General features: G+C 33.9%; 2 protein-coding genes and 1 long non-coding RNA gene across 3 annotated transcripts in view; 1 reads left to right on the forward strand and 2 right to left on the reverse strand.

Moving 5' to 3' along the window:
• The window catches only part of LOC105333533 (D-beta-hydroxybutyrate dehydrogenase), a 359,470-nt gene that overhangs the window by 105,840 nt on the left and 230,534 nt on the right, over window positions 1-23,096 (forward strand). The gene's annotated exons all lie outside the window — the stretch shown is intronic.
• Window positions 1-23,096, reverse strand: part of LOC136276483 (uncharacterized) — a 45,217-nt gene that overhangs the window by 20,879 nt on the left and 1,242 nt on the right. The window lies entirely within an intron of this gene.
• On the reverse strand, window positions 1,039-14,889 carry LOC117692681 (uncharacterized). The gene is made up of 6 exons (XM_034481302.2): window positions 13,039-14,889; window positions 5,138-5,414; window positions 3,907-4,134; window positions 3,538-3,757; window positions 2,625-3,072; window positions 1,039-2,522 (listed from the first exon to the last, which is right to left on the reverse strand). The coding sequence occupies exons 2-6, from the start codon at window positions 5,412-5,414 to the stop codon at window positions 2,058-2,060; spliced, it is 1,638 nt and encodes a 545-aa protein (XP_034337193.2). The 5' UTR covers window positions 13,039-14,889; the 3' UTR covers window positions 1,039-2,057.

The raw sequence follows: 23,096 nt of genomic DNA on the forward strand, positions 1-23,096 counted from the left end.
CGCCAAATCTCCTGTACATAACTTGCCCCCTAAAGTCAGCGACAAAAGGCGCCAAATCTCTTGACCACAACTCTACCCCTAAAGTCAGCGACAAAAGGCGCCAAATCTCCTGTACATAACTCTATACCTAAAGTCAGCGACAAAAGGCGCCAAATCTCCTGTACATAACTTGTCCCCTAAAGTCAGCGACAAAAGGTGCCAAATCTCCTGTACATAACTCTTCCCTCAATGTCAGCGACAAAAGGCGCCAAATCTCTTGTACATAACTCTTTTCCAAAAGTCAGCGACAAAAGGCGCCAAATCTCTTGACCACAACTCTACCCCTAAAGTCAGCGACAAAAGGCGCCAAATCTCTTGTACATAACTCTTCCCCTAAAGTCAGCTACAAAAGGCGCCAAATCTCCTGTACATAACTCTTCCCCTAAAGTCAGCGACAAAAGGCGCCAAATCTCCTGTACATAACTCTATACTTAAAGTCAGCGACATAAGGCGCCAAGTCTCTTGACCACAACTCTACCCCTAAAGTCAGCGACAAAAGGCGCCAAATCTCCTGTACATAACTCTTCCCCAAAAGTCAGCGACAAAAGGCGCCAAATCTCCTGTACATAACTCTTCCCCTAAAGTCAGCGACAAAAGGCGCCAAATCTCCTGTACATAACTCTTCCCCTAAAGTCAGCGACAAAAGGCGCCAAATCTTTTGACCACAACTCTACCACCAAAGTCAGCGACAAAAGGCGCCAAATCTCCTGTTCATAACTCTTCCCCTAAAGTCAGCGACAAAAGGCGCCAAATCTCCTGTACATAACTCTTCCCCTAAAGTCAGCGACAAAAGGCGCCAAATCTCCTGTACATAACTCTTCCCCTAAAGTCAGCGACAAAAGGCGCCAAATCTCCTGTACATAACTCTATACTTAAAGTCAGCGACATAAGGCGCCAAGTCTCTTGACCACAACTCTACCCCTAAAGTCAGCGACAAAAGGCGCCAAATCTCCTGTACATAACTCTTCCCCAAAAGTCAGCGACAAAAGGCGCCAAATCTCCTGTACATAACTCTTCCCCTAAAGTCAGCGACAAAAGGCGCCAAATCTCCTGTACATAACTCTTCCCCTAAAGTCAGCGACAAAAGGCGCCAAATCTCCTGTACATAACTCTTCCCCTAAAGTCAGCGACAAAAGGCGCCAAATCTCTTGACCACAACTCATCCCCTAAAGTCAGCGACAAAAGGCGCCAAATCTCCTGTACATAACTCTTCCCCTAAAGTCAGCGACAAAAGGCGCCAAATCTCCTGTACATAACTCTTCCCCTAAAGTCAGCGACAAAAGGCGCCAAATCTCCTGTACATAACTCTTCCCCTAAAGTCAGCGACAAAAGGCGCCAAATCTCCTGTACATAACTCTTCCCCTAAAGTCAGCAACAAAAGGCGCCAAATCTCCTGTACATAACTCTTCCCCTAAAGTCAGTGACAAAAGGCGCCAAATCTCTACCCCTACAGTCAGCAACATATCAATAGCTTTCTAAAGGATTTCATCAAGAATCTCTTTACCTCGGTAATGAACTCCAAACTGTCCAGACTTACAAAACTTTTTCAACATTGGCACAGTATGTTTCTCTTGCATTATTTAATTAATCTGCCCTGTCATTATTGTAGTTGTTAAAGAAAACTTGCAATTATTCATGTCATATTTTGAATTTTGACCACTGTCAATTAGGTGAATGTAATAAAGATGACAACAAGGTGAGAATATAAAATATTCTTCTTAATATAAATGATTGAGGTCTTAAGTTTGTTTTTGTACTATATTTGATAATCAAACCTTGAAATCAAAAGAATTACAAATTCGCCCCTTTATATCTAGGTATATTTACTGGTAATCAAAATAACAAACTCTAGAACACATTATTATAAATATGTCATGATGCATTTATTCATTTACATATTGTTTGCACCAAAGAAAGCATAAATTAAGCAAAACAATATATATAACATTTGACACATTTCACATCTGATGCAATAAATTTGAATATTGCAATTCCTCATTTTCACTTTAAATCCCCTTTCAACTGTCATTTGAAGGCAGATGATTATTTCTCTTAACATGTTCTTTAATCTCCTTGGCATTTGGATGGAGTTCCAACACATGTCTTTCTATGTTAAATGCCACAGACACAGGCAAATAGAACTGGTGCTGGTAAAATTCAAAGGAAATTCCCAGTCCTTCCAATGCAGACTTGTTCACTGAAGAGGGAATTTCCTTGAAAAATATACTGAGAGGTTTTGTCTTGCTGACTTTCACTTTCTTCTCAGCTCCTAAACCATTCCTAGTCAGGGTCTCCATGACATCCGATACCACCGAACTTTTCACAGTTTCTCCCCTTAATCTAGTTCTGCTTGCCTGGCGAATGGGATAGGCACATCCAGCGTCGAGAAGAATTCTTTTTGAAATCTCTGTTTTCATATCGACGACTGGCTTCAAAACTTCTTGGGCCATGAACATGGAGGATTCATTTGTTGGATAGATACTCTATGAGAAAAAGGTTTCCATTATTTTCTAATAATTATTTCATGACATTATTTTTCTACAGATTAAATCAATTGGATTATCCATAAATGTTTAAAAACTTACATCTAAAATCACATCATTCTGCCTCATTAAGTGATCAAGAAGTTGTTTGGCGCTTGTTATGGTGTCCAAAGAAATTTCCACTGGAATGGAAATCTGCCCTTCCATGCGCCCAAGGATCTGCTCCAAGACAGATGAAAATAGGTGTAAAGATAGAGAGAGCCTACCAAGTTGATCAATGAACTTGGTTCCGATTGGAGATTTGATAGGCTCTCTTTCATCGTCGCTATCATCCTCATCACCACTTTCTACAATAACAGCTTCTGCAATCTCTGCTACACCTATTCTCACCCTGTCTTCAATGTCATTGAAGAAATCTTGTGCTTCTGGCGAGAATCTATAGACTATGGAGGAGTCCGTGCTATGGGCTCTGTAAATTTCCAGAAACACTGGATTGAGGGAGTGGAGTAGAAAGGAAGTCCTGAATGAATTGTGTGCCTCTCTCATCTTTCTGTGAAATAATGCATGAAATTTCAAATGAGACTACAATTGTATCACAATAAGCATAAAATAATGATTATTAGTTTCTTTAATTTAAAAAAGGTGGAGTCTTTGTTCAAAATGCAGTTAACTGTTTCATTATTAGAGTTAACAGTACATAGAGTTTGGTTGAACAATAATTTATATAATTTACTAAGCAGTGTATATTCTGTCCCAGATTACTGTTTCCATCACTATAAAGCATGTTAACAAAAAAGTACAACTGAATTAAATCTAATGAAAGGAAAAAAATTCAAGATTTCTAAAATTAATTCATTCATTTGACATGAATGGAAACATTTATTTCAAGGATTAATAATGGGATATGTTTGAAACATTAAATTTTGAATGGACAAATAATGTAAATTAAATGTTTTGTCCATTCAAAGTTCTCAATACACCTCACACTACTATTATCCAGATACTGGGTACATACTTTCCATTGTAGATGTAGCCAGGTAGCAACCAAAACAAGAAACGGTCAAAAAGACCATCACCGCTTCCTTTCATTTCTTCTATGATCTCCATCATCCTATCAGGTTGAGTGAAACCTCCAATGCATAGTCCTGACTTCTGAAGCTCAATATGTGCTTTGCTGGCATAGGCTATGTTGTGACCCCTTCCTCCCCACAAGGTTAACAGGAGTTGTCTCTCACCTGAAAAGAATAATTTCAAAAAAAACAAATAAAAATGATTGTATCTTAATTGAAATATCCTTTGAAATTATTTGATCCTATAATGTATTTGGATTTTGATGACCAAAAGTGCCAGTCTCCGAATCATTTCTGTAAATGACTTTGTTTACCTGATGTGTCTGTCTGACTCCTTCGCAACATTCCTGTTAGAAACTGGGACACTTCATCTGCACATATTATGCCCCTTCCATCCAAGTCCCTTTGAACTTTGAGGAGTGCAGCTTTACTACATTCTGCCACATGTATGGATTTCCCCTCTTCCATGCTTACAGCATTAAGTGGCATGCCCATGGCAACATCAAATGCAGAGGACTTCCCACATCCTGGTTCTGCAACACCTATAAACCAAATACATAAAACATGTTAAATATGGAAAGAGAAATTCACATTATTGAAGCTACAGCTCTGTTCTGGCCATAACCTTCGAATACACTCTCCTAGCAATGAGAAGCCAACACGCTAACCACTTGGCCATCTACATAATCTAGGCAAGACATAAATTATTGCGAACAAAATCCATAGCGCTATGCACTCTTCATTTTTGGGATTGAAGAGATATGCAGCTAATTGGCATTCTAATAGTATTGTAGTGATACATATATATATATACATTATATTTTCATCAATAATTGAGTATCTCATATCTTTAATATATTAATTGGATCAGATTTGTGTATTAATTGATAGAACCTTGAACTCAGGAGCTCCACTTAAGGTATCCGATCCATATTAGGACCTAATTTTTCTAACCTTGAATATCCATCATGTATCAAAAAGTATGATATTAATTCAAAGCATTGAAGAGTAAAAAGACTTTACAGAGAGAAATGTTTCAAAATACATGCATTATGAACTAAGCAGTATTTAATTAATGAAGATTGCATTAAGGTCTAAGGAGACAAGCACATTTTTTTCAAATAAAAAATTATTTTTTAAAGTAATTTCTAAGAAAATCAATAAATGCTATGGTGGAAAGATGCATTTTATCATTAGGATCACATATTCTACATCCTATAGATTTTTTATAATTGATTTTATAGATTAAAAGCAAAGGGGGACAACTCTTCAAGAACAGGAAAAAGGTCATGTATTAGGACACGTCCTGCTCTTACATGTATACTGATACTTAAACATGAAAATTATGTCCAGGTTTACTGAGTATAATTAATCCTACACATATATGTTTGCCACCAAATTCATTGAATCTGGAGCTATTATGGATCGGATACCTTAAAATGAGTCAAGTGGTATATTTAAGTTGTTTTTTTTATTGATAAATTTAATTGCCAAATAAATTTGATTAAGGATTTCCTTAACTAAAAGAACTAATGAAAGACTTGCCAATCATGAAGAGATTTCCGGAAATCACATAGTCACTGTATGGTTTTAACTGCAGTCCTGCCTTTGTCCCCATACATGCAGCAGTGGTTGGAAGGGCGGCTGCCATTATCATCTCTGGAGAAGTGTTCCTGGACTTTGCCATTAGTTTTAAAAAGTTAGCCACGGTGGCCGAAAGAAATTCAGAAACCTGAAACTTCATTCGTGCAGCTATTCCAAAATTGAAACGATTTTGCTGAAGCTGACTCCCTGTTTTCCTTCTTTTACAAGGAGATGCCATCTCATTAAGGAATTGAAAGGCTTGATATAATTTAGGTTTGCAAACACACTAGAATTATGAACACTAATGACCAATGCATTCACATATATACAGATCATCCCGTCGCCATTTTTGGATGTTTATAAATTTTATTGCTTAAAAAGCTCATTGAATGGACAATAGTTTCTTCCCACTCATGTTCACCCTCCCTCTTTACCAAATTTGGCACTGGCAAAATAATTTATGACCCTTATTAGTGTAGCTGTTCACTGAATGGATAATAGTAATTACCCCATGTTGTTAATTTCTATTCAATATGGTGTCTCCCTAGAAGGTAATTTTTTGACTGGAACTGATAACAGCTAATGAATGAAAAACAGACCCCCTTTCTCCTTGCAGGAATTTTATGATAACCTGTTGTTTCATTTAAAGAGACAAATTATTAAATATTTTACAATTTATTTCATTTAAGTGGCTGTATCAATAAACCATGAAATAGTTTCTCAAATCAGTAGAAAATTACTTCATCAAATCTTTTGTCCCTGTTATCTTCCATTACTTTATATATTAGTGTTTTTAATTTTGGTCCACCTCGATGCTTTTCATTTAACGGAATAAGCCTAAATATACAACTTATACAAAAATTGTTTTTACTTCTGTGATGAGGGGAAAACTTAGTCTTTATCTGGATTTATGCCTAGCGAACAATATTTTATGTTGTTAATAATGCTATCAACCTCTATGCTTCTCTCTCTCTCTCTCTCTCTCTCTCTTTCTCTCTCTCTCTCTAAGATGTAAAATATTTATCCCTATCATTATTTTAAAACTGTTTTGGTTATTTAAACTTTCTATGTTGCTCAATCTTAAAATAAGCAATATTTATTAGTTCAACAGATGAATTTCTTATGATCTTTCTCTGTCTCTTACTCTCTGTCTCCCTCTTCGATGTAAAATATTTGTTCCTATCATTATTTGAAAACTGTTTTGGTAATTTAAACTTTTTACGGAATAAGCGCAATGATAGAACAATATTTCATGTCGTTAATAATGCTATCAACCTCTATGCTTCTCTCTCTCTCTCTTTCTCTCTCTCTCTCTCAGATGTAAAAAATTTGTTCCTATCATTATTTTAAAACTGTTTTGGTTATTTAAACTTTTTACGGAATAAGCGTAATGATAGAACAATATTTTATGTCGTTAATAATGCTATCAACCTCTATGCTTCTCTCTCTCTCTCTCTTTCTCTCTCTCTCTCTAAGATGTAAAATAATTATCCCTATCATTATTTTAAAACTGTCTTGGTTATTTAAACTTTCTATGGAATAAGCGAAATGATGCAACCAAATTCAATGTCGTTAAGGAATGCTGTCAACCTCTATGCTTTTCTTTTTTGGAGTACACCCAAAAATACAATGGAGAAATGCTTTAATTCTATGTTGTTTTTATATCCATGATAAGGGAAATACTTAGTCTTTATCTTGATTTATGCTTAGTGTAAATTCTGTTTCCACAGTTTATTTCATTGAAAATCAGCCTGTATGACTGACCTCTATGCTCTCTCTCTCCCTCTCTCTCTCTCTCTCTCTCTCTCTCTCTCTCTCTCTCTCTCTCTCTCTCTCTCTCAGATGTAAAATTTTTGTCCCTCTTATTACTTAAGAACTGTTTTGGTAGTTTTACATACCAGTCCCTGATTTAAGTATTCCTTCTATAAAAAAAATTACACTTTTGTAATAAAAAAAATTACTTCTTTATTGAGAACAATGAGAATTGGAGTTTTTTCTGAAACAAGAAAAAAAAATAAAGAGAGAGGGATATAAAAAAAGACCTTATTAGAGAAAAGCATCACTGTACAATATGCAAATAATAAAGCATTCCTGATAAAATAAATACTTATATAATAAAGTAATTTTTGATAGATCTATTGCTAAATGATTATGATTAGCTAGTATCTTTGCAAATTCATGCAAATAGGGAGATAAATGTAGATTGTTACCTTCTTTCACGATTAAGGTATATTCGAGGTCTTCCATCCAACCATTCATACCTTCTCATTGACACATTCCATGCATATAGGGAGTAGTTTCTACCCCTTTCTATCAATGCAAAAAAACTTTGCATGTGCCTAATTGCAACTAAGTCATTTTTAACAAGACTTCGTAATTGAATCCATTCTATCAAAACTTCAGGATTTAAGCCATTCACATAAGAAAAAGCACAAATCAAAATTCTATCCCAGTGGCCCAGTGTCTGTGTCCAAAATAAGCGTCTGATAGTAAGAGGCCACAAATGGGCAGGACCAATTATGTCCTGAATGTCCATCCAAAGCTTGTAAATCTGAGTATTTCTTGATTCCATTTTAAGGATATGAGTAGTTCAAATTACATAGTACATTGTATATGACTCTGATTTCCAAGACCAAGAGTACAGAGAAACATATACTGGGAAATTTTGACAGTTTGTGTTAAATCCTCTAATAGTCCTAAAATTGCCTCTTTTTCCAAAATGTTAAGATTACAAAAAACTGCAAATCTCATATTTCATTTTAGTGTGTGTTCTTTTCTTATTAACATGAAATATTCCAAAAATATACATGTAGACCAAACATGAAACATATACAGTAGCATGTAAATTGCTAATTTCCTGTAATAAAAAAAAATATGCATTGACCCCAGGACCCCATCTAATTTATTGTGTTTTCTTTTTCTTCTTTTAACATCCTCTTGAGGGTTGATGGCTTCAATTATAACAATGTAAATACTGCAACACCACCCCCCCCCCTGGAGAACCATATGGCTATTTAGCAACATGAGGGGTTCTATCCATCTACCTGTGGTGATCAACCATGATCACAGTAATAAAATAGCTTTTAACATCAAACAGTTTATTTATTTTCAAAGTGGTGTCAATTATAAACATATGCTATTCCTTTTGTTTGTTTACAATAATAAAATAGAGGTGTTTCATGCTATAACATTTCATATTTGTTTATTAATGATATCTACTCCACTTGAATATTTACTATACTCCTAATTAATGTACTTCATATAAACGAGGAAACTTCAAACTTTAATCTCATGATATTAATTGTTGTTAACAAATACAGGTCTTTATTTTCTATTGTTCAGATACCAGTGATAAGAAATTTCTAATTTCTCACTAAATGTTTATGCAAAATTGAAGAGTGTGCTTTCATTAAAAATGAAGGTGCTTGCTGTGTTTGCTATATTTCTCCACTTGACCAGTGCTTTTGAATTGTTTCCCGAAAATGTGTGGATTTACATAGAAATGCTAGTTGAAAACAAAGGACTCATGAATCCACATGTAATAGAACCAGTGTATGACAGATGGCAAAATGGAATGTTGCAGCCACAAGTTTGTAACTACTTATTACCACGCGTTTTACTATGGGACCCTCTTAACCAATATCCATTACTTCAACGAAATCCCCCTATATGCACTGAGCATGACAATATCTTAGTTTCTGGACAATGGAGATATAAGAAAACAATGCAACCACGATGGATTTATGACAAAAATGGACCCATAGTTCTTGTAATGAGAAACTATATCTGCAAATCGAAAGGAGCTTCCCATAACTTTCTTTCAGGTGAATGCTTTATAACCGATCAACTTCCACCAAGCATTGAGATTCCATTCCGTTTAACTCATCGAGCTGGATTTACCACAAATTTGCAATGGAATGTCACTCAAAGGTATATTCAGAACTGTTTTTTTACCTTGGGTATAAATTAAAACTCTCAATACCAGTGGTGTAAATGAATAAATTAGTCAAAGAGATTAAAGAAAAATAATATGATAACTTTGTTAAGGTGGAATATGGGACACCTCCATGTTGTTGATTGAAATAAACAACAAAATGAAGTCTAATTATACAAGTTAGTTTCTTTCTCAATATTGTCACCTAACAGAATATCGCAGTGGTTTAGATGGTTACTACAAATATGTACCTCATGATTTCGAATCCCGCTGGGGGTTTTACATTTGTCACCTCTCCAGAAAATTAGTTTCAAAAGCTATTTTGTGGTTAAATAGTGTAGAATTTGAAAATTCTAAACTGGTGAAAGTATTCTAAATTTAATGTGCATTAAAACATTAATATAGACAGGTGTCGCATACCAACTTCATTTAACTGCAAAATTCTAATCTTTGTGAGATTCTTATAGAAGTTAAGTTTCACTGCATAAAACATTTTAAATTTAATAAGACAGTTGATATTCCTTGATAGTCTTTTTATTTACCTAAAACTATGAAAGTGATATATAAATATACTCTTTATTATTGTTATACTTTCATGTTAAATACTGAAATCTGATTGGTTAAGACACAGTTAATAATATTTACTATTACCCTCAGCGTTAGCAACGCACTTGGCAACGGGTAACATTAAAAAATGTTACATGCGCGAAAATTATGCGCGTACGGTTCGCTGTAGAATTCACGTTATTCCTATATAAAAGCAGTAAAATTTTCTTAAAAAGACATTCAGTATAACAAAATAAATAGTGCCTGTTTGGGAGGATAACAGTTGAAATTGACACCCTCGAAAACCATTGTCAACCTCCGCTTCGCGTCGGTTGACAATGGTTTTCTCGGGGTGTCAATTTCAACTGTTACCCTCCCAAACAGGCACTATTTATATACTGTATATAAATACAAATTTCAAAAACCATGTTAAGGAAACCCATTAGATTGAGGTATTTACATTGTTTAATACATGTACTTACATGTAATAAATAATTGTTACATTTAAACAGATATCATTTCATTTCAGAATCATGTCGGGAGTGAATTTCATGAACATTGAAAACCAAATGAAGAGCGATGCAGTCAGAAGATATTTCATTTCCCAAAGACAATTCTGCTTTGACATGCAGTTTTGGAACAACCTTCAGGGGATGTCTCATCAACATTTTGAAGATTTTCCAGATATAGAAGAGTTCTCACTGAAATGGCATCCCAATCCAAGTGACAATTATCTGAAGGACATATTTTTAGACCATTTTCAGAGAGAAAAACTATCCTATGAAGAATCTTTTCAAAAACTGCCGGCCTGTGTTTTATCATGTGACCACACTTTCAAGGTTTCTGTGAATATTGGTTTCATGAACCCTAAAACAAAAACTTGGACAAAGCAGTATGATTCTCTTTTCATGATCTTAAATGAATTTGGTCAAGTCTTAAGTTTTGAATTTGTGAAAACGACTGCCTTCTCAAGTATTGAAAATCATTTTAGATCTCTTGAAACTTCTTTAGGTAATGCTGTGAAATTAATAGTACTTGACAACTGTTGTCACTGGAAAAGTAAAATTCAAAAAATTTTTGCAAACGCTGATGTAAAACTAGACATATTTCATGCTGTTCAACGCATAACAAAAAAAGTTTCCAAAAAGAATGAATTCTGGAAGGAAATACAAAAAAACTTAAGAGTAGTATTCAGGCAATCTAACGATGTCAAGAAAGAAAGAAAACTATCAACACCAAACTCAGAAATAATCCTCAATTCCTTTGATAATTTTGTAAGAAAGTGGGAAAAGTTGAAAGACAGTACTGACACTCCCATTTTCTCATCTGATGCACTTAAAGCATGCATGAATCTCAGAAAACACATAGAGAAAGGTTGTTTATCTGATATTCCAACAGGAACGGGGACCAACAGAAATGAAAAGTTACACCATTTTTTGAATAATTCAGCAATGGCAATTGGAAGAATTGGTCCAGAACTTGCAAAAGCTCTTTTGTGCATTCTTTTGTATTTTTGGAACTCTTGCAGAAATCCCGACAATAACTTACATGTAGTTTATCCAGTGTTTACAAATTTTCATTCCGGGAATGCTAAAAGTATATGTTATTTTTCTACAAACAAAGTTTTGCAACCTAACCCAGAGTTAAATGTTCAGGAAAAAAAAGAAGAAGAAAAGGGCTTCGTGGAATTAAACAAAACAATGACTTTAGATAAATCCGAGGAAGATGTATATTGGTCAACATTAATGTTTTGTGAAACATTAAAATCTTTTAAGGCAGTAGATTTGAAAGAAACATCAATGGAGTCACTTTTATGGGCTTCATCAAACCGACAACATTTACTTAAGCCTGTTATATCTGCCGAGATTCTTGAGCATTTAACTGTTTTAGGAAATAATGCATCTCGACTAAACATGGTGATTGTAGATACTCCTGAAGATGGAGATTGTCTCTTTTACTCTGTGGCATATGGCTTACAAAAGATATTTCATAATATTCCGAATTGTTTAAATCAGTATGAGAGATTTCAGAATGTCATCAATGATATCAATGAATTGTCATTTTTGTGTAGACAGGTAACAGTAGATGAAATCATGAACAACATTAACTTTTATCAGAGTTTCTTTGATATTAATGATGTTTTTCACAATGTTGAATGCTATCGAGAGAAAGGTACTTTTGAAGGCAACATGGGTGACATTCTTATATCAGCGCTTTGTAATTTTTTGCGCATTCCAATATGTATAATCACTGCAAGAGTAGACACTGAGATAATCCTGATACAAAGTAATAGTATGCATATTGTCTCAACACCACTTTTTGTTGCATACAACCACATAGGACCTGGCCATTATAGCGCCATGAACGAATGCTCTCAGACTGTTGATTTAAAGGAAGATGCTGAACCAAAATCCAGTGAAAAGAGAGAATGTGTCCAGAGGAAATGTAGATGTGGAAGATCAAAGCCCAAAATGATGCTTCAAAATCAGAAATTTTGCAGCAAAAGCAGATGCCCATGTCACAAAAATAAATTGGCATGCACAATTGACTGTGATTGTGTTAATTGTGAAAACCCTCATGGATCTACACGAGGCAACATAGTAGGTGGACAGAGGGCTACAAGTAGAAAAAGACGAAGAGCCCATATTAACTTTTTCAACCAAACAGGACATTCTTATCTGGAAAAACAGAAAGAGAAAATTTCCCAAGGAAGATGGTCAAGAGAGGAAACATTTCTTTTACGGAAAATAGCCATGAGATCAACAAAAAGAAATAACAGAAAGCCAACAGCCACTTCCCTATGTGCTCAATATAACAAACTGGTAGACACTTTCATTAAAAGAACTGGTTCTTTGAGCATAAGAAACAAAACTATTCAGCAGGTTCAACAAAAGATTCAGCATATTGTGAAGTCAAATGCTAAATGCGAAACAGTGCAACTGAAAAGTAAATGCGAGTGACACTGCAGAATGTGAAATACCGGTAGTATGCTAATCTATATAGCTTGTGTATATGATTTGCTGGACTAAAATTCAATGAACATTTGCGTGTAATTTGAACTGACCCTAGAGAAATGCTTCATGAGTACATATATTGAGCCAAGCGCTTCAACATGTTTGTTTGTAATATTTATTGCATGGTTTATAACTAAATTTCAAATGTGTTTGATCTGATTAAAGTTCTATATAATGAAATTTGTTTATCTTAAGTCTTTATTTGTAATTCAGATAGAAAAAGGTGTTGGTAATTTTTGCAACTATCATGAAGAATATGTCAAATATTTACATAATATTGAAGTTAATATACAAAAATATCAGAGGTTTCATTTCTGGTTGTCATAGACGGAAGTGCAGGGTTGCAATAAACTGGAAGTAAAGATTACCGTTATGGCCAAGTTAATAGATATATTCTGTCATCTTTAAAGCCACGCATGGAATAGCACAAAGCATCTTTTCACTGGCGAGGATAATTCCAACATGTCTCATAACTAATCAATGTACTAAGTGGCTTCTTTCATCATTCAATGTAAAACACATGCTTGAAAACTTATCATTCACCCAGTTTAAAAAGCGTTTCTATGCCCTCAATTCAGGTCACACTATTTTTAAAATATGACAAGATTTTGGGATCACAATGGCTTCCAAAGTGGCCTACCAAAACAATGAAAAGTAGTATATTTTTTTTAAAAAGTGGTAGATAGGTGACAGGGCCAAGAAGCGGTATACTTCCATGTAAAGCGGAAGAGTAAAGCATGTACGGTTTGTGGTCATAAATGTACTATATATGGTTGTAAACAAGCAGCTTGAAATGTGCATGACATGTAATGATATGATACTATACATTACATAGTGTCTGCTAGAGACTGTCCCTATGAGAGTCATGCATAGAGTGGGTTAAACATTCCAGGGGCATGTCAGAAATGTCCGAAATAAATCAACATATGCAAGAGTTATGTAAAATTAAAGAAAAATACCCAAATTTAAATGTTTAAATATATGATTGTTTTGTTTATCAAAATAAATCATATCATAAATTTGTATGTTAATCTGATGGTTAATTTGTTGACCATCCAACCTCTTAGATTAATCTTGCTATTACATCATGTACTGGTAATAGAGATGAAATACATTAAAGTGCTATTTCTTTCCATTACTGAATGTAGAGAAACAATGGCTATTTCTTTTCTATCCAAACTAAGTAAACATTTCTGAATATTGAAAAACATTTTGAGAACAAAGATTTTAATTTGATAATTTTTAAATCTCTGACTGTGGGACAGGGCTAAAGTATAATAAAAGATTTGGTGCTATTTGTCGCCAACTCTGGGAGAGAGTTTAGGTGTAGGAGATTTGGTGCTATTTGTCGCTGACTTTTTTTTAAGTTAAGGTATGGGAGATTTGGCGCTATTTGTCGCAGACTTTGGGAGAGAGTTAATGGTGAAGGAGATTTGGCGCTATTTGTCGCTGACTTTTGAAGAGGGTTTAGGTATGGGAGATTTGGCACTATTTGTCGCTGACTTTTGAAGAGAGTTTAGGTGTAGGAGATTTGGTGCTATTTGTCGCTGACTTTTGAAGAGGGTTTAGGTATGGGAGATTTGGTGCTATTTGTCGCTGACTTTTGAAGAGGGTTTAGGTATGGGAGATTTGGCGCTATTTGTCGCCAACTTTGGGAGAGAGTTTAGGTGTAGGAGATTTGGTGCAATTTGTCGCTGAATTTTGAAGGTACATGTAGTTTAGGTATGGGAGATTTGGCGCTATTTGTCGCTGACTTTGGGAAAGAGATTAGGTGTAGGAGATTTGGTGCTGTTTGTCGCTGACTTTTGAAGGTAGTTTAGGTATGGGAGATTTGGCGCTATTTGTCGCCAACTTTGGGAGAGTGTTTAGGTGTAGGAGATTTGGTGCTGTTTGTCGCTGACTTTTGAAGAGGGTTTAGGTATGGGAGATTTGGCGCTATTTGTCGCCAACTTTGGGAGAGAGTTTAGGTGTAGGAGATTTGGTGCTATTTGTCGCTGACTTTTTTTGAAAGTTAAGGTATGGGAGATTTGGCGCTATTTGTCGCTGACTTTGGAGGGAGCTGAGGTATAAGAGATTTGGTGCTATTTGTCGCTGAGTTTAGGAGAGATTTTAGGTATGGGAGAATTTGGTGCTATTTGTTGCTGACTTTTCAAGAGAGTTTATGGAGGCTATCAACCAGCTACCCCCCTTCCCTCTTTTCTTTCGTGACTTCTTACATGAAAGATGAACCAAACTGTAATTATGTGTATTTTGATGGGAGTTTTCATTCGGGGGCGGTAATTGTCCGCTCCAAAATCTGTTTTACATTTGAAATTGTGATTATGTAATTTTGTTGGGAGTGTTGATTCGGGGGTTGTAATTGTCCGCTCCAAAATTTATGTAACGTTTGAAATTGTAATTATGTGTATTTTGATGGGAGTGTTCATTCGGGGGCGGAAATTGTCCGCTCAAAAAATTTGTGTAAGGTTTGAAATTGTAATTATGTGTATTTTGATGGGAGTGTTCATTCGGGGGCGGAAATTGTCCGCTCAAAAAATTTGTGTAATGTTTGAAACTGTAATTATGTGTATTTTGATGGGAGTTTTCATTCGGGGGCGGTAATTGTCCGCTCCAAAATCTGTTTTACATTTGAAATTGTGATTATGTAATTTTGATGGGAGTGTTGATTCGGGGGCGGTAATTGTCCGCTCCAAAATCTGTGTTACATTTGAAATTGTGATTATGCGTAATTTTGTTGGGAGTGTTGATTCGGGGGTTGTAATTGTCCGCTCCAAAATTTATGTAACGTTTGAAATGGTAATTATGTGTATTTTGATGGGAGTGTTCATTCGGGGGCGGTAATTGTCCGCTCCAAAATTTGTGTAACATTTGAAATTGTAATTATGTGTATTTTGATGGGAGTGTTCATTCGGGGGCGGAAATTGTCCGCTCAAAAAATTTGTGTAAGGTTTGAAATTGTAATTATGTGTATTTTGATGGGAGTGTTCATTCGGGGGCGGAAATTGTCCGCTCAAAAAATTTGTGTAATGTTTGAAACTGTAATTATGTGTATTTTGATGGGAGTTTTCATTCGGGGGCGGTAATTGTCCGCTCCAAAATCTGTTTTACATTTGAAATTGTGATTATGTAATTTTGTTGGGAGTGTTGATTCGGGGGTTGTAATTGTCCGCTCCAAAATTTATGTAACGTTTGAAATTGTAATTATGTGTATTTTGATGGGAGTGTTCATTCGGGGGCGGAAATTGTCCGCTCAAAAAATTTGTGTAAGGTTTGAAATTGTAATTATGTGTATTTTGATGGGAGTGTTCATTCGGGGGCGGAAATTGTCCGCTCAAAAAATTTGTGTAATGTTTGAAACTGTAATTATGTGTATTTTGATGGGAGTTTTCATTCGGGGGCGGTAATTGTCCGCTCCAAAATCTGTTTTACATTTGAAATTGTGATTATGTAATTTTGATGGGAGTGTTGATTCGGGGGCGGTAATTGTCCGCTCCAAAATCTGTGTTACATTTGAAATTGTGATTATGCGTAATTTTGTTGGGAGTGTTGATTCGGGGGTTGTAATTGTCCGCTCCAAAATTTATGTAACGTTTGAAATGGTAATTATGTGTATTTTGATGGGAGTGTTCATTCGGGGGCGGTAATTGTCCGCTCCAAAATCTGTGTTACATTTGAAATTGTGATTATGTGTATTTTGATGGGAGTGTTCATTCGGGGGTGGTAATTGTCCGCTCCAAAATTTATGTAACGTTTGAAATGGTAATTATGTGTATTTTGATGGGAGTGTTCATTCGGGGGCGGTAATTGTCCGCTCCAAAATCTGTGTTACATTTGAAATTGTGATTATATGTAATTTTGTTGGGAGTGTTGATTCGGGGGTGGTAATTGTCCGCTCCAAAATTTGTGTAACATTTGAAATTGTAATCATGTGTATTTTGATGGGAGTGTTCATTCGGGGGCGGTAATTGTCCGCTCAGAAATTTATGTAACGTTTGAAATGGTAATTATGTGTATTTTGATGGGAGTGTTCATTCGGGGGCGGTAATTGTCCGCTCCAAAATCTGTGTTACATTTGAAATTGTGATTATATGTAATTTTGTTGGGAGTGTTGATTCGGGGGTGGTAATTGTCCGCTCCAAAATTTGTGTAACATTTGAAATTGTAATCATGTGTATTTTGATGGGAGTGTTCATTCGGGGGCGGTAATTGTCCGCTCAAAAATCTGTGTTGCATTTGAAATTTTGATTATGTAATTTTGTTGGGAGTGACCTTTCTGTGAAATTTTCGTAACGGTCTAGCATTGTAATAGTGAGAAATTTGTGAGAATAAATGTTTGATAAACAAATACGTTGGTTTTGATATTTTTATCTTCGCTAGAATAGTGGGTTTTGATATTTTTATCTACGCTAGAATAGTGTTCAAGTAAAAATGGCGCGATATTGAAAAACAGACCAGAGGAAATTCAGACTACCATATCTTTTTTTCTGATTCATTGACATATGAGTCTCTCATTTTCCAGTGAAAGCAGAACATTTGAACATTTAATTTCAGTTAAAAAATAAGACTTTGAATTATATCAAAATATATTATTTGACGATTTTGCATTTAAGGTCAACACAAAAAGCAACAAATTAGCACCATACAGAGGAAATTGGGTTGCAGTTTGTAAAATACTTAGGAGGTGTTGACAATTTTTTTGGGGGGGAAAATCATTTTCTTTTAGTGTGTTAGGAATAGCGTATAAGGAAAATGAAATCAAATAATTGCAAACACTGTAGCATTACCGAATGGCTTAAAATTAAATTCACCCTTTGTACTTTGCATATTGTACATACGTAATGCTGATTTCGATCCTTTTATATGTTTCAGAGTTGAAAAAATAATTATGAGATACATGTAGCAAATCATAAATTAAATATTTATTTGTTTATACCTATTGGAATTATTTTGTTCCTACCTGGTATCTTGTTATAAGGTGCAGATAGTTTAAAAATGTGTACTTTAACAGAGGAATTTCAAGTTAAACAGAGGAAATTTGGGATTTAAATGAATATTTTTGTACTTTTTTGGTGAATTTTATAAAGTACTAGCATTGTAATAAAGATATTATTAATTGACTGAGTGTTTATTGAACAAAAAGTTGGTATTGATTATTTTATCTACATTAGAATAGTGTTTAAGTGAAAATGGCGCGAAATTGTAAAAACAGACCAGAGGAAATTCAGACTGCAATATCTTTTTATCTAAGTCATTGACATATGAGTTTCTCCTTTTCCAGTGAAAGCATAACGTTTGAACTTTTAATTTCAGTTAAAAAATAAGACTTTCAATTATATTAAATAATATTTTTTGACCATTTTGCATTGAAGGTCAACACAAAAAGCGACAAATTAAAACTATGCAGAGGAAATTCGGTTGCAGTTTGTAAAATACTGAGAAGGCGTTGACAAAATATTTTTGTAAAAAATCATTCTTCTGTTAATGTGTTATAAATAGCATATAAGAAAAATGAAATCAAATAATTGCAAACACTGTAGCATTGCTTCATTTCTGTTGTAAGCGGTGTATTTTAATGAGCTGGAGCATTTCCAACAAGGGTATGTTTGGGTACCGTTACCATGGAAACAAACATATTGACCTATTAATTTTTTTTTATATTCTGTTAGAGGAAATACAGTGCTATCCGTTGAACCAAGTTTTAAAATTTTTTAATTACTTTCATGTGTGTCCCATACTCCCTTAAGGAAAAAAAAGATGGATATTTAAATGCATTTTAAATTGACTAAAATTATAGTGACAATGTACCACTTGATTTAAAAAAAAACCAAATTTCATAAAACACTAGTAAAATGTACTTAAAAAAGGCATCCACTCACATGTACGACTCATAATTAAGTTATTCTGCCATTTCAGATAGCATAGTGTATTATTTCATCTTGTGCTGATCGCATTGTTTTAATCAAACGTAGCCTTTTAATTATATTTCGACTTTACCAAATTCTGAAAGAATACATGTACACATTGAATATATTTATACTTGCACATATATCATATGTTCATTATATATAAAGCACCGACGATGAATTCATATTCTACTTCGCGATGACCGGGGTTGAAACTCAGAACCCACTCTCCTAGCAGTTAGCGGTAAACGCGCTAACCACTCGGCTACTTGGAAGACAAAAAACTATAATTTTAATGACGAAAAAAGAGACAGTATGCATACAATGCTGATATTCATACATTTTTCAGTAAGGATATAGACAACAGTATATTCCTAGAGGTGTTTCTCATGGAAATAAGGGGTCTTTCTATTTCATACTCATCTCATAAGAAAAAGGAAAGAGAGAAGATTGAAATCTCCCTAGTTAATGAAATAACATCCTTAGAATCTCAAGAAATATTTTCTAAATTTGGAGTCTAGGAATTTTCTGAACAAAACTATCAAAAAAGTAGAACTTGAAGAAGGGGAAATTATATACAAGCAATCGAATATATTGAATCACGTCAAAGAATTTTATGAAAATCTATATACATGTGCTGATTCAGATTTAATAAATATTAACCATGGAGAAATTATTAAAGGAGAAATTCCTAAGTTAGAACCAGATATATCTAGCTCGTTAGAAGCTGAAACCTCTGAAAAAGAAGTTCTTGAGGTTCTAAAAAATATGAAAAATAACAAATCACCAGGAAGTGATGGTTTTACAGTTGAATTCTTTAAATTCTTTTGGAAGGATCTAAAACTTTTTATCTTAAATGCAATCAACCTTATTTTTCTGAAAAAGGAACTTCCTATTTCCCAGAGATTGGGAATTATATCATGTTTACCAAAAGGTGACAAACCAAGACAGTATTTGAAAAACTGGAGACCCATCACTCTTCTGAATGTTCTCTATAAGCTTATATCAGGATGTAATAGTTATCGAATAAAGTCTACACTAGACTATATTATATCTGATACACAAAAAGGCTTTCTTAAAGGAAGATATATTGGAGAAAATACTAGAATTATTTATGATTTAATGTCATTCACTGAAAATGAAAACGTACCAGGTCTTTTAGTTCTTATTGACTTTGAGAAAGCCTACGATTCTGTTTCATGGTCCTTTATATACAAAGCTTTAGAATACTTTGGATTTGGAAATAATATTATAAATTGGATAAAGATTCTCAACAAAGATTTTAAGGCTTCTGTTTTACAATGTGGCTTCCTGTCAGAACAGTTCAAAATCCAAAGAGGATGCAGACATGGTGACCCAGTAGCTCCTTACTTATTTTTGATATGTGCAGAAATTTTAGCTATTCTCATAAAACAAAACTTTGATATTAGAGTTATAATTGTTAATGGCAATGAACATAAGATTTCTCAGTATGCAGATGATACTTTGCTTATCTTAGATGGTTCACCAATGTCACGTTTCACAGCTCTTGATACTTTAGAAATTTTTTTCACACATTTCAGGTTTGAAGATAAACAGCTCTAAAACAAAAATTGTATGGATAGGTTCTTAAACATTTTCTAATGAAGTTTTTCACCATTCACGTTGGAAACTCGATTGGGGCTCCACTTCTTTTAATTTACTTGGAATAGAATTTTCTGTTGACTTAGATAAAATGACATCACTAAATTATAACAAACCACTGCCAAATGTTTTTTCTCTAATTCAACAATGGAGGAGGAGAATTTTAACTCCCATTGGTCGCATCACTGTTGAAAAAAGTTTGATTATTCCAAAACTTAACCACCTGTTTATTTCACTTCCAAATCCAATACAAGATGTCATTCTATCTCTAAGTAAGAGCCTGTTCGAATTCATTTGGAATTCAAAGTGTGATAAAGTTAAGAGAGAAATTGTTACTCTCGATTACCTAAAGGGTAGTTTAAAAATGGTTAACATTTCTAATTTCATGGCATCTCTTAAATGTTCATGGATTAAGAAATTAACTCAAGGCTACAAACCATGGATGGACTTTTTTTTTATCAATAAATGGTAATGATTTTGCAAAAAAACTTATTGATTTTGGTGATGATTTTCTATCATGCATGGTTGTTCAAAGAAACAATATTTTTTGGCAAGATGTTTTTAATTCTTGGCTCTGCTATACTAAGAAAATGATTAAAAGCTCATTAAATACCAAGAATGTTTTCAATATTCCTGTGTGGTACAACCCAAATATAAAAATTGCATGTTAATATGTATTTATCAAAGATTGGTATATGAAAGGGGTCAAAATCATTGGTGATCTTTTGAATGAAAATGGAAACATATTGTCAAGAATAGATTTTACTGAAAGATTCCATTTTTCATATATACCTCCAATGTTATATAATAGTGTTATATGTGCAATATCAAAATACTTGACATATTTGTCTATTGATAAGTCTACTTTGAAGAGAGACTTCACTATATTTATGCCATTTTATTATGAGTTTATTTTTTTGAAAGAAAAAGTAACAAATCATATATACATATGTTTAACCTTAAATGATTGTGTACCTACAGCTATCAACAAATGGAATGCTGAGCTATGTGATATTTTGCCAAATGATCTCTGTGTACATGATGTGTTTAAAATATGTTTTAGAACTACCAATGATTCAACTATTAATTGGTTACAATATATAATTCTCCATAGAATTCTTCCTGTTAAATATTATCTTAAGAAAATCAGAATTACTACCTCTGACTGCTGTACTTTCTGTAACGATATGCCTGAACCTATAAAACATGTTTTTGCAACTTGCAAGAAAATCCAGCCTCAATAGTATGCACTTAGTATACTTATATATGAGAAATGCAACAAAAATGTTAACTTTGATGTTTGTAATGTATTATTTGGTGTTTATCCCCTTGTTTGGGAGAACAGAATTCTAAACTTTGTAATCCTATATACAAAACAATATATATTTTTATGTTTAAAACAAAGTAAGACACCACATTTTTTAGGGCTTTTACACTATTTAAATCAAAGATACAAGACTGAAAAGTATATTTATATTCAGAAATCAGAAATTGATGAATTTGAAAAAGCATGGTCTCCTTGGATTGATTTTATTAATCATCTGGCAGTTTAGAATTAACATGTGTACAATAATGCATCAATTTAATATTTTTATGTTTTTTGTTTTTTGGTATTCTGTTTTTTTTTTCTTTCTTTGGTTTGTTTGTCTGGGTTTTTTTTCACATGGATTGCAGTTTTACTGCATAGGCATAACTATCACAAGCAACTACCCAACTCTTTATTTTATATTACAATATGGGATGAAAATGTGAGTATGTGAGAAGTGAGAGAGTAAATGTTTCATAAAATGATTTATATATTTAACTTTTGTTTACAATAAAAAAAAAAAAAATGTTGACGAAAAAAACCTAGCGCGCTGGCCGCGCACTACACGTTGCACATAAGTTACATGGTCAATATTAGGTTTATGAATCTGACAGTGAAAATTTCGGAAATATTTTTTTTCTCAAAATTTGATGAGATAAATTCAAATTCAACTGAATGGTGCATTTACTTTTTCATTATCATATTTATATCTGAATATTTACATTTCCAACTGTCTTCGACTGTGATAACAACACGAATTTGAAGCCTAATAATTTCGTAAAAGATGAACAATACAAAATTGGCGTTTCTTAAAGCACAACCAAAATAACGGTAATGGCTGAGCTGCGTAGTAATGCACAGCATGTGCTACATAAAAAAAATATTGGTTTTAAAGTATTGTTTTAAAAAATGAAAAAAATGGAAATAATATAAATATAAGTATAAGGAATCAGAGCAAGGTGGTGGTTACGCTTTGGCGGATTCAATTCAGTGGGAGTTTGTGTTGAAATATACGCTTGCAATGAAATGATATTAAATTATTACGTAAAGAGTGAATATATTTCCTGGGGACTTACTTGGAGCACACAGAAAAGTTAAGACAGACGTTAAGTAATAAAGACAAAAGGCCCATTAGTCACATCGCTCACCTGAGGAGGAACAATAGGTATGATAAAATCAGCTTCATGGAGTCATAATACAAACTATCTAAACAATGTACAATAATGCATGTAGATCCTGTATAAATAAAATCCATTTTCCCCTGGATATTCTTATATTTTTAATCATTAGTCTCTTTTCTAACAGGATGATTTTATAGTCATATCACATGTTAAGTATTGCAGTTCTCAAAAAGATCCTTAACAGTTTTTAATATATAGGATATAAACATACATCAAACCCTGAACCTTCTTGTGAGGCCGAAGAATTGTCCTGAATCTACACTACCTGAGGATACTTCCAGACAAGTTTCAGCTTTCCTGGCTGATTTTAAATATTTACTCTATATATTAAACTGTAAAACTTCGACCCCCCCCCCCTCCATGGTGGTCCCACCCTACCCCTGGGGGTCATTATTTCACAACTTTGAATCTAC

The sequence above is a fragment of the Magallana gigas genome, chromosome 1 (assembly GCF_963853765.1).
Source record: "Magallana gigas chromosome 1, xbMagGiga1.1, whole genome shotgun sequence".
NCBI classification, from domain to species: domain Eukaryota; kingdom Metazoa; phylum Mollusca; class Bivalvia; order Ostreida; family Ostreidae; genus Magallana; species Magallana gigas.

Excerpts from the sequence above, each read along its gene's own strand:
- LOC117692681 (XM_034481302.2), bottom strand. The coding sequence starts at position 5,414 with ATGGCATCTCCTTGTAAAAGAAGGAAAACAGGGAGTCAGCTTCAGCAA. Across the intron at positions 4,135-5,137 it reads CGGAAATCTCTTCATGATTG|GTGTTGCAGAACCAGGATGT; the intron begins GCAAGTCTTTCA and ends TTTGGTTTATAG. Across the intron at positions 3,073-3,537 it reads GGCTACATCTACAATGGAAA|AAAGATGAGAGAGGCACACA; the intron begins GTATGTACCCAG and ends ATTATTTCACAG.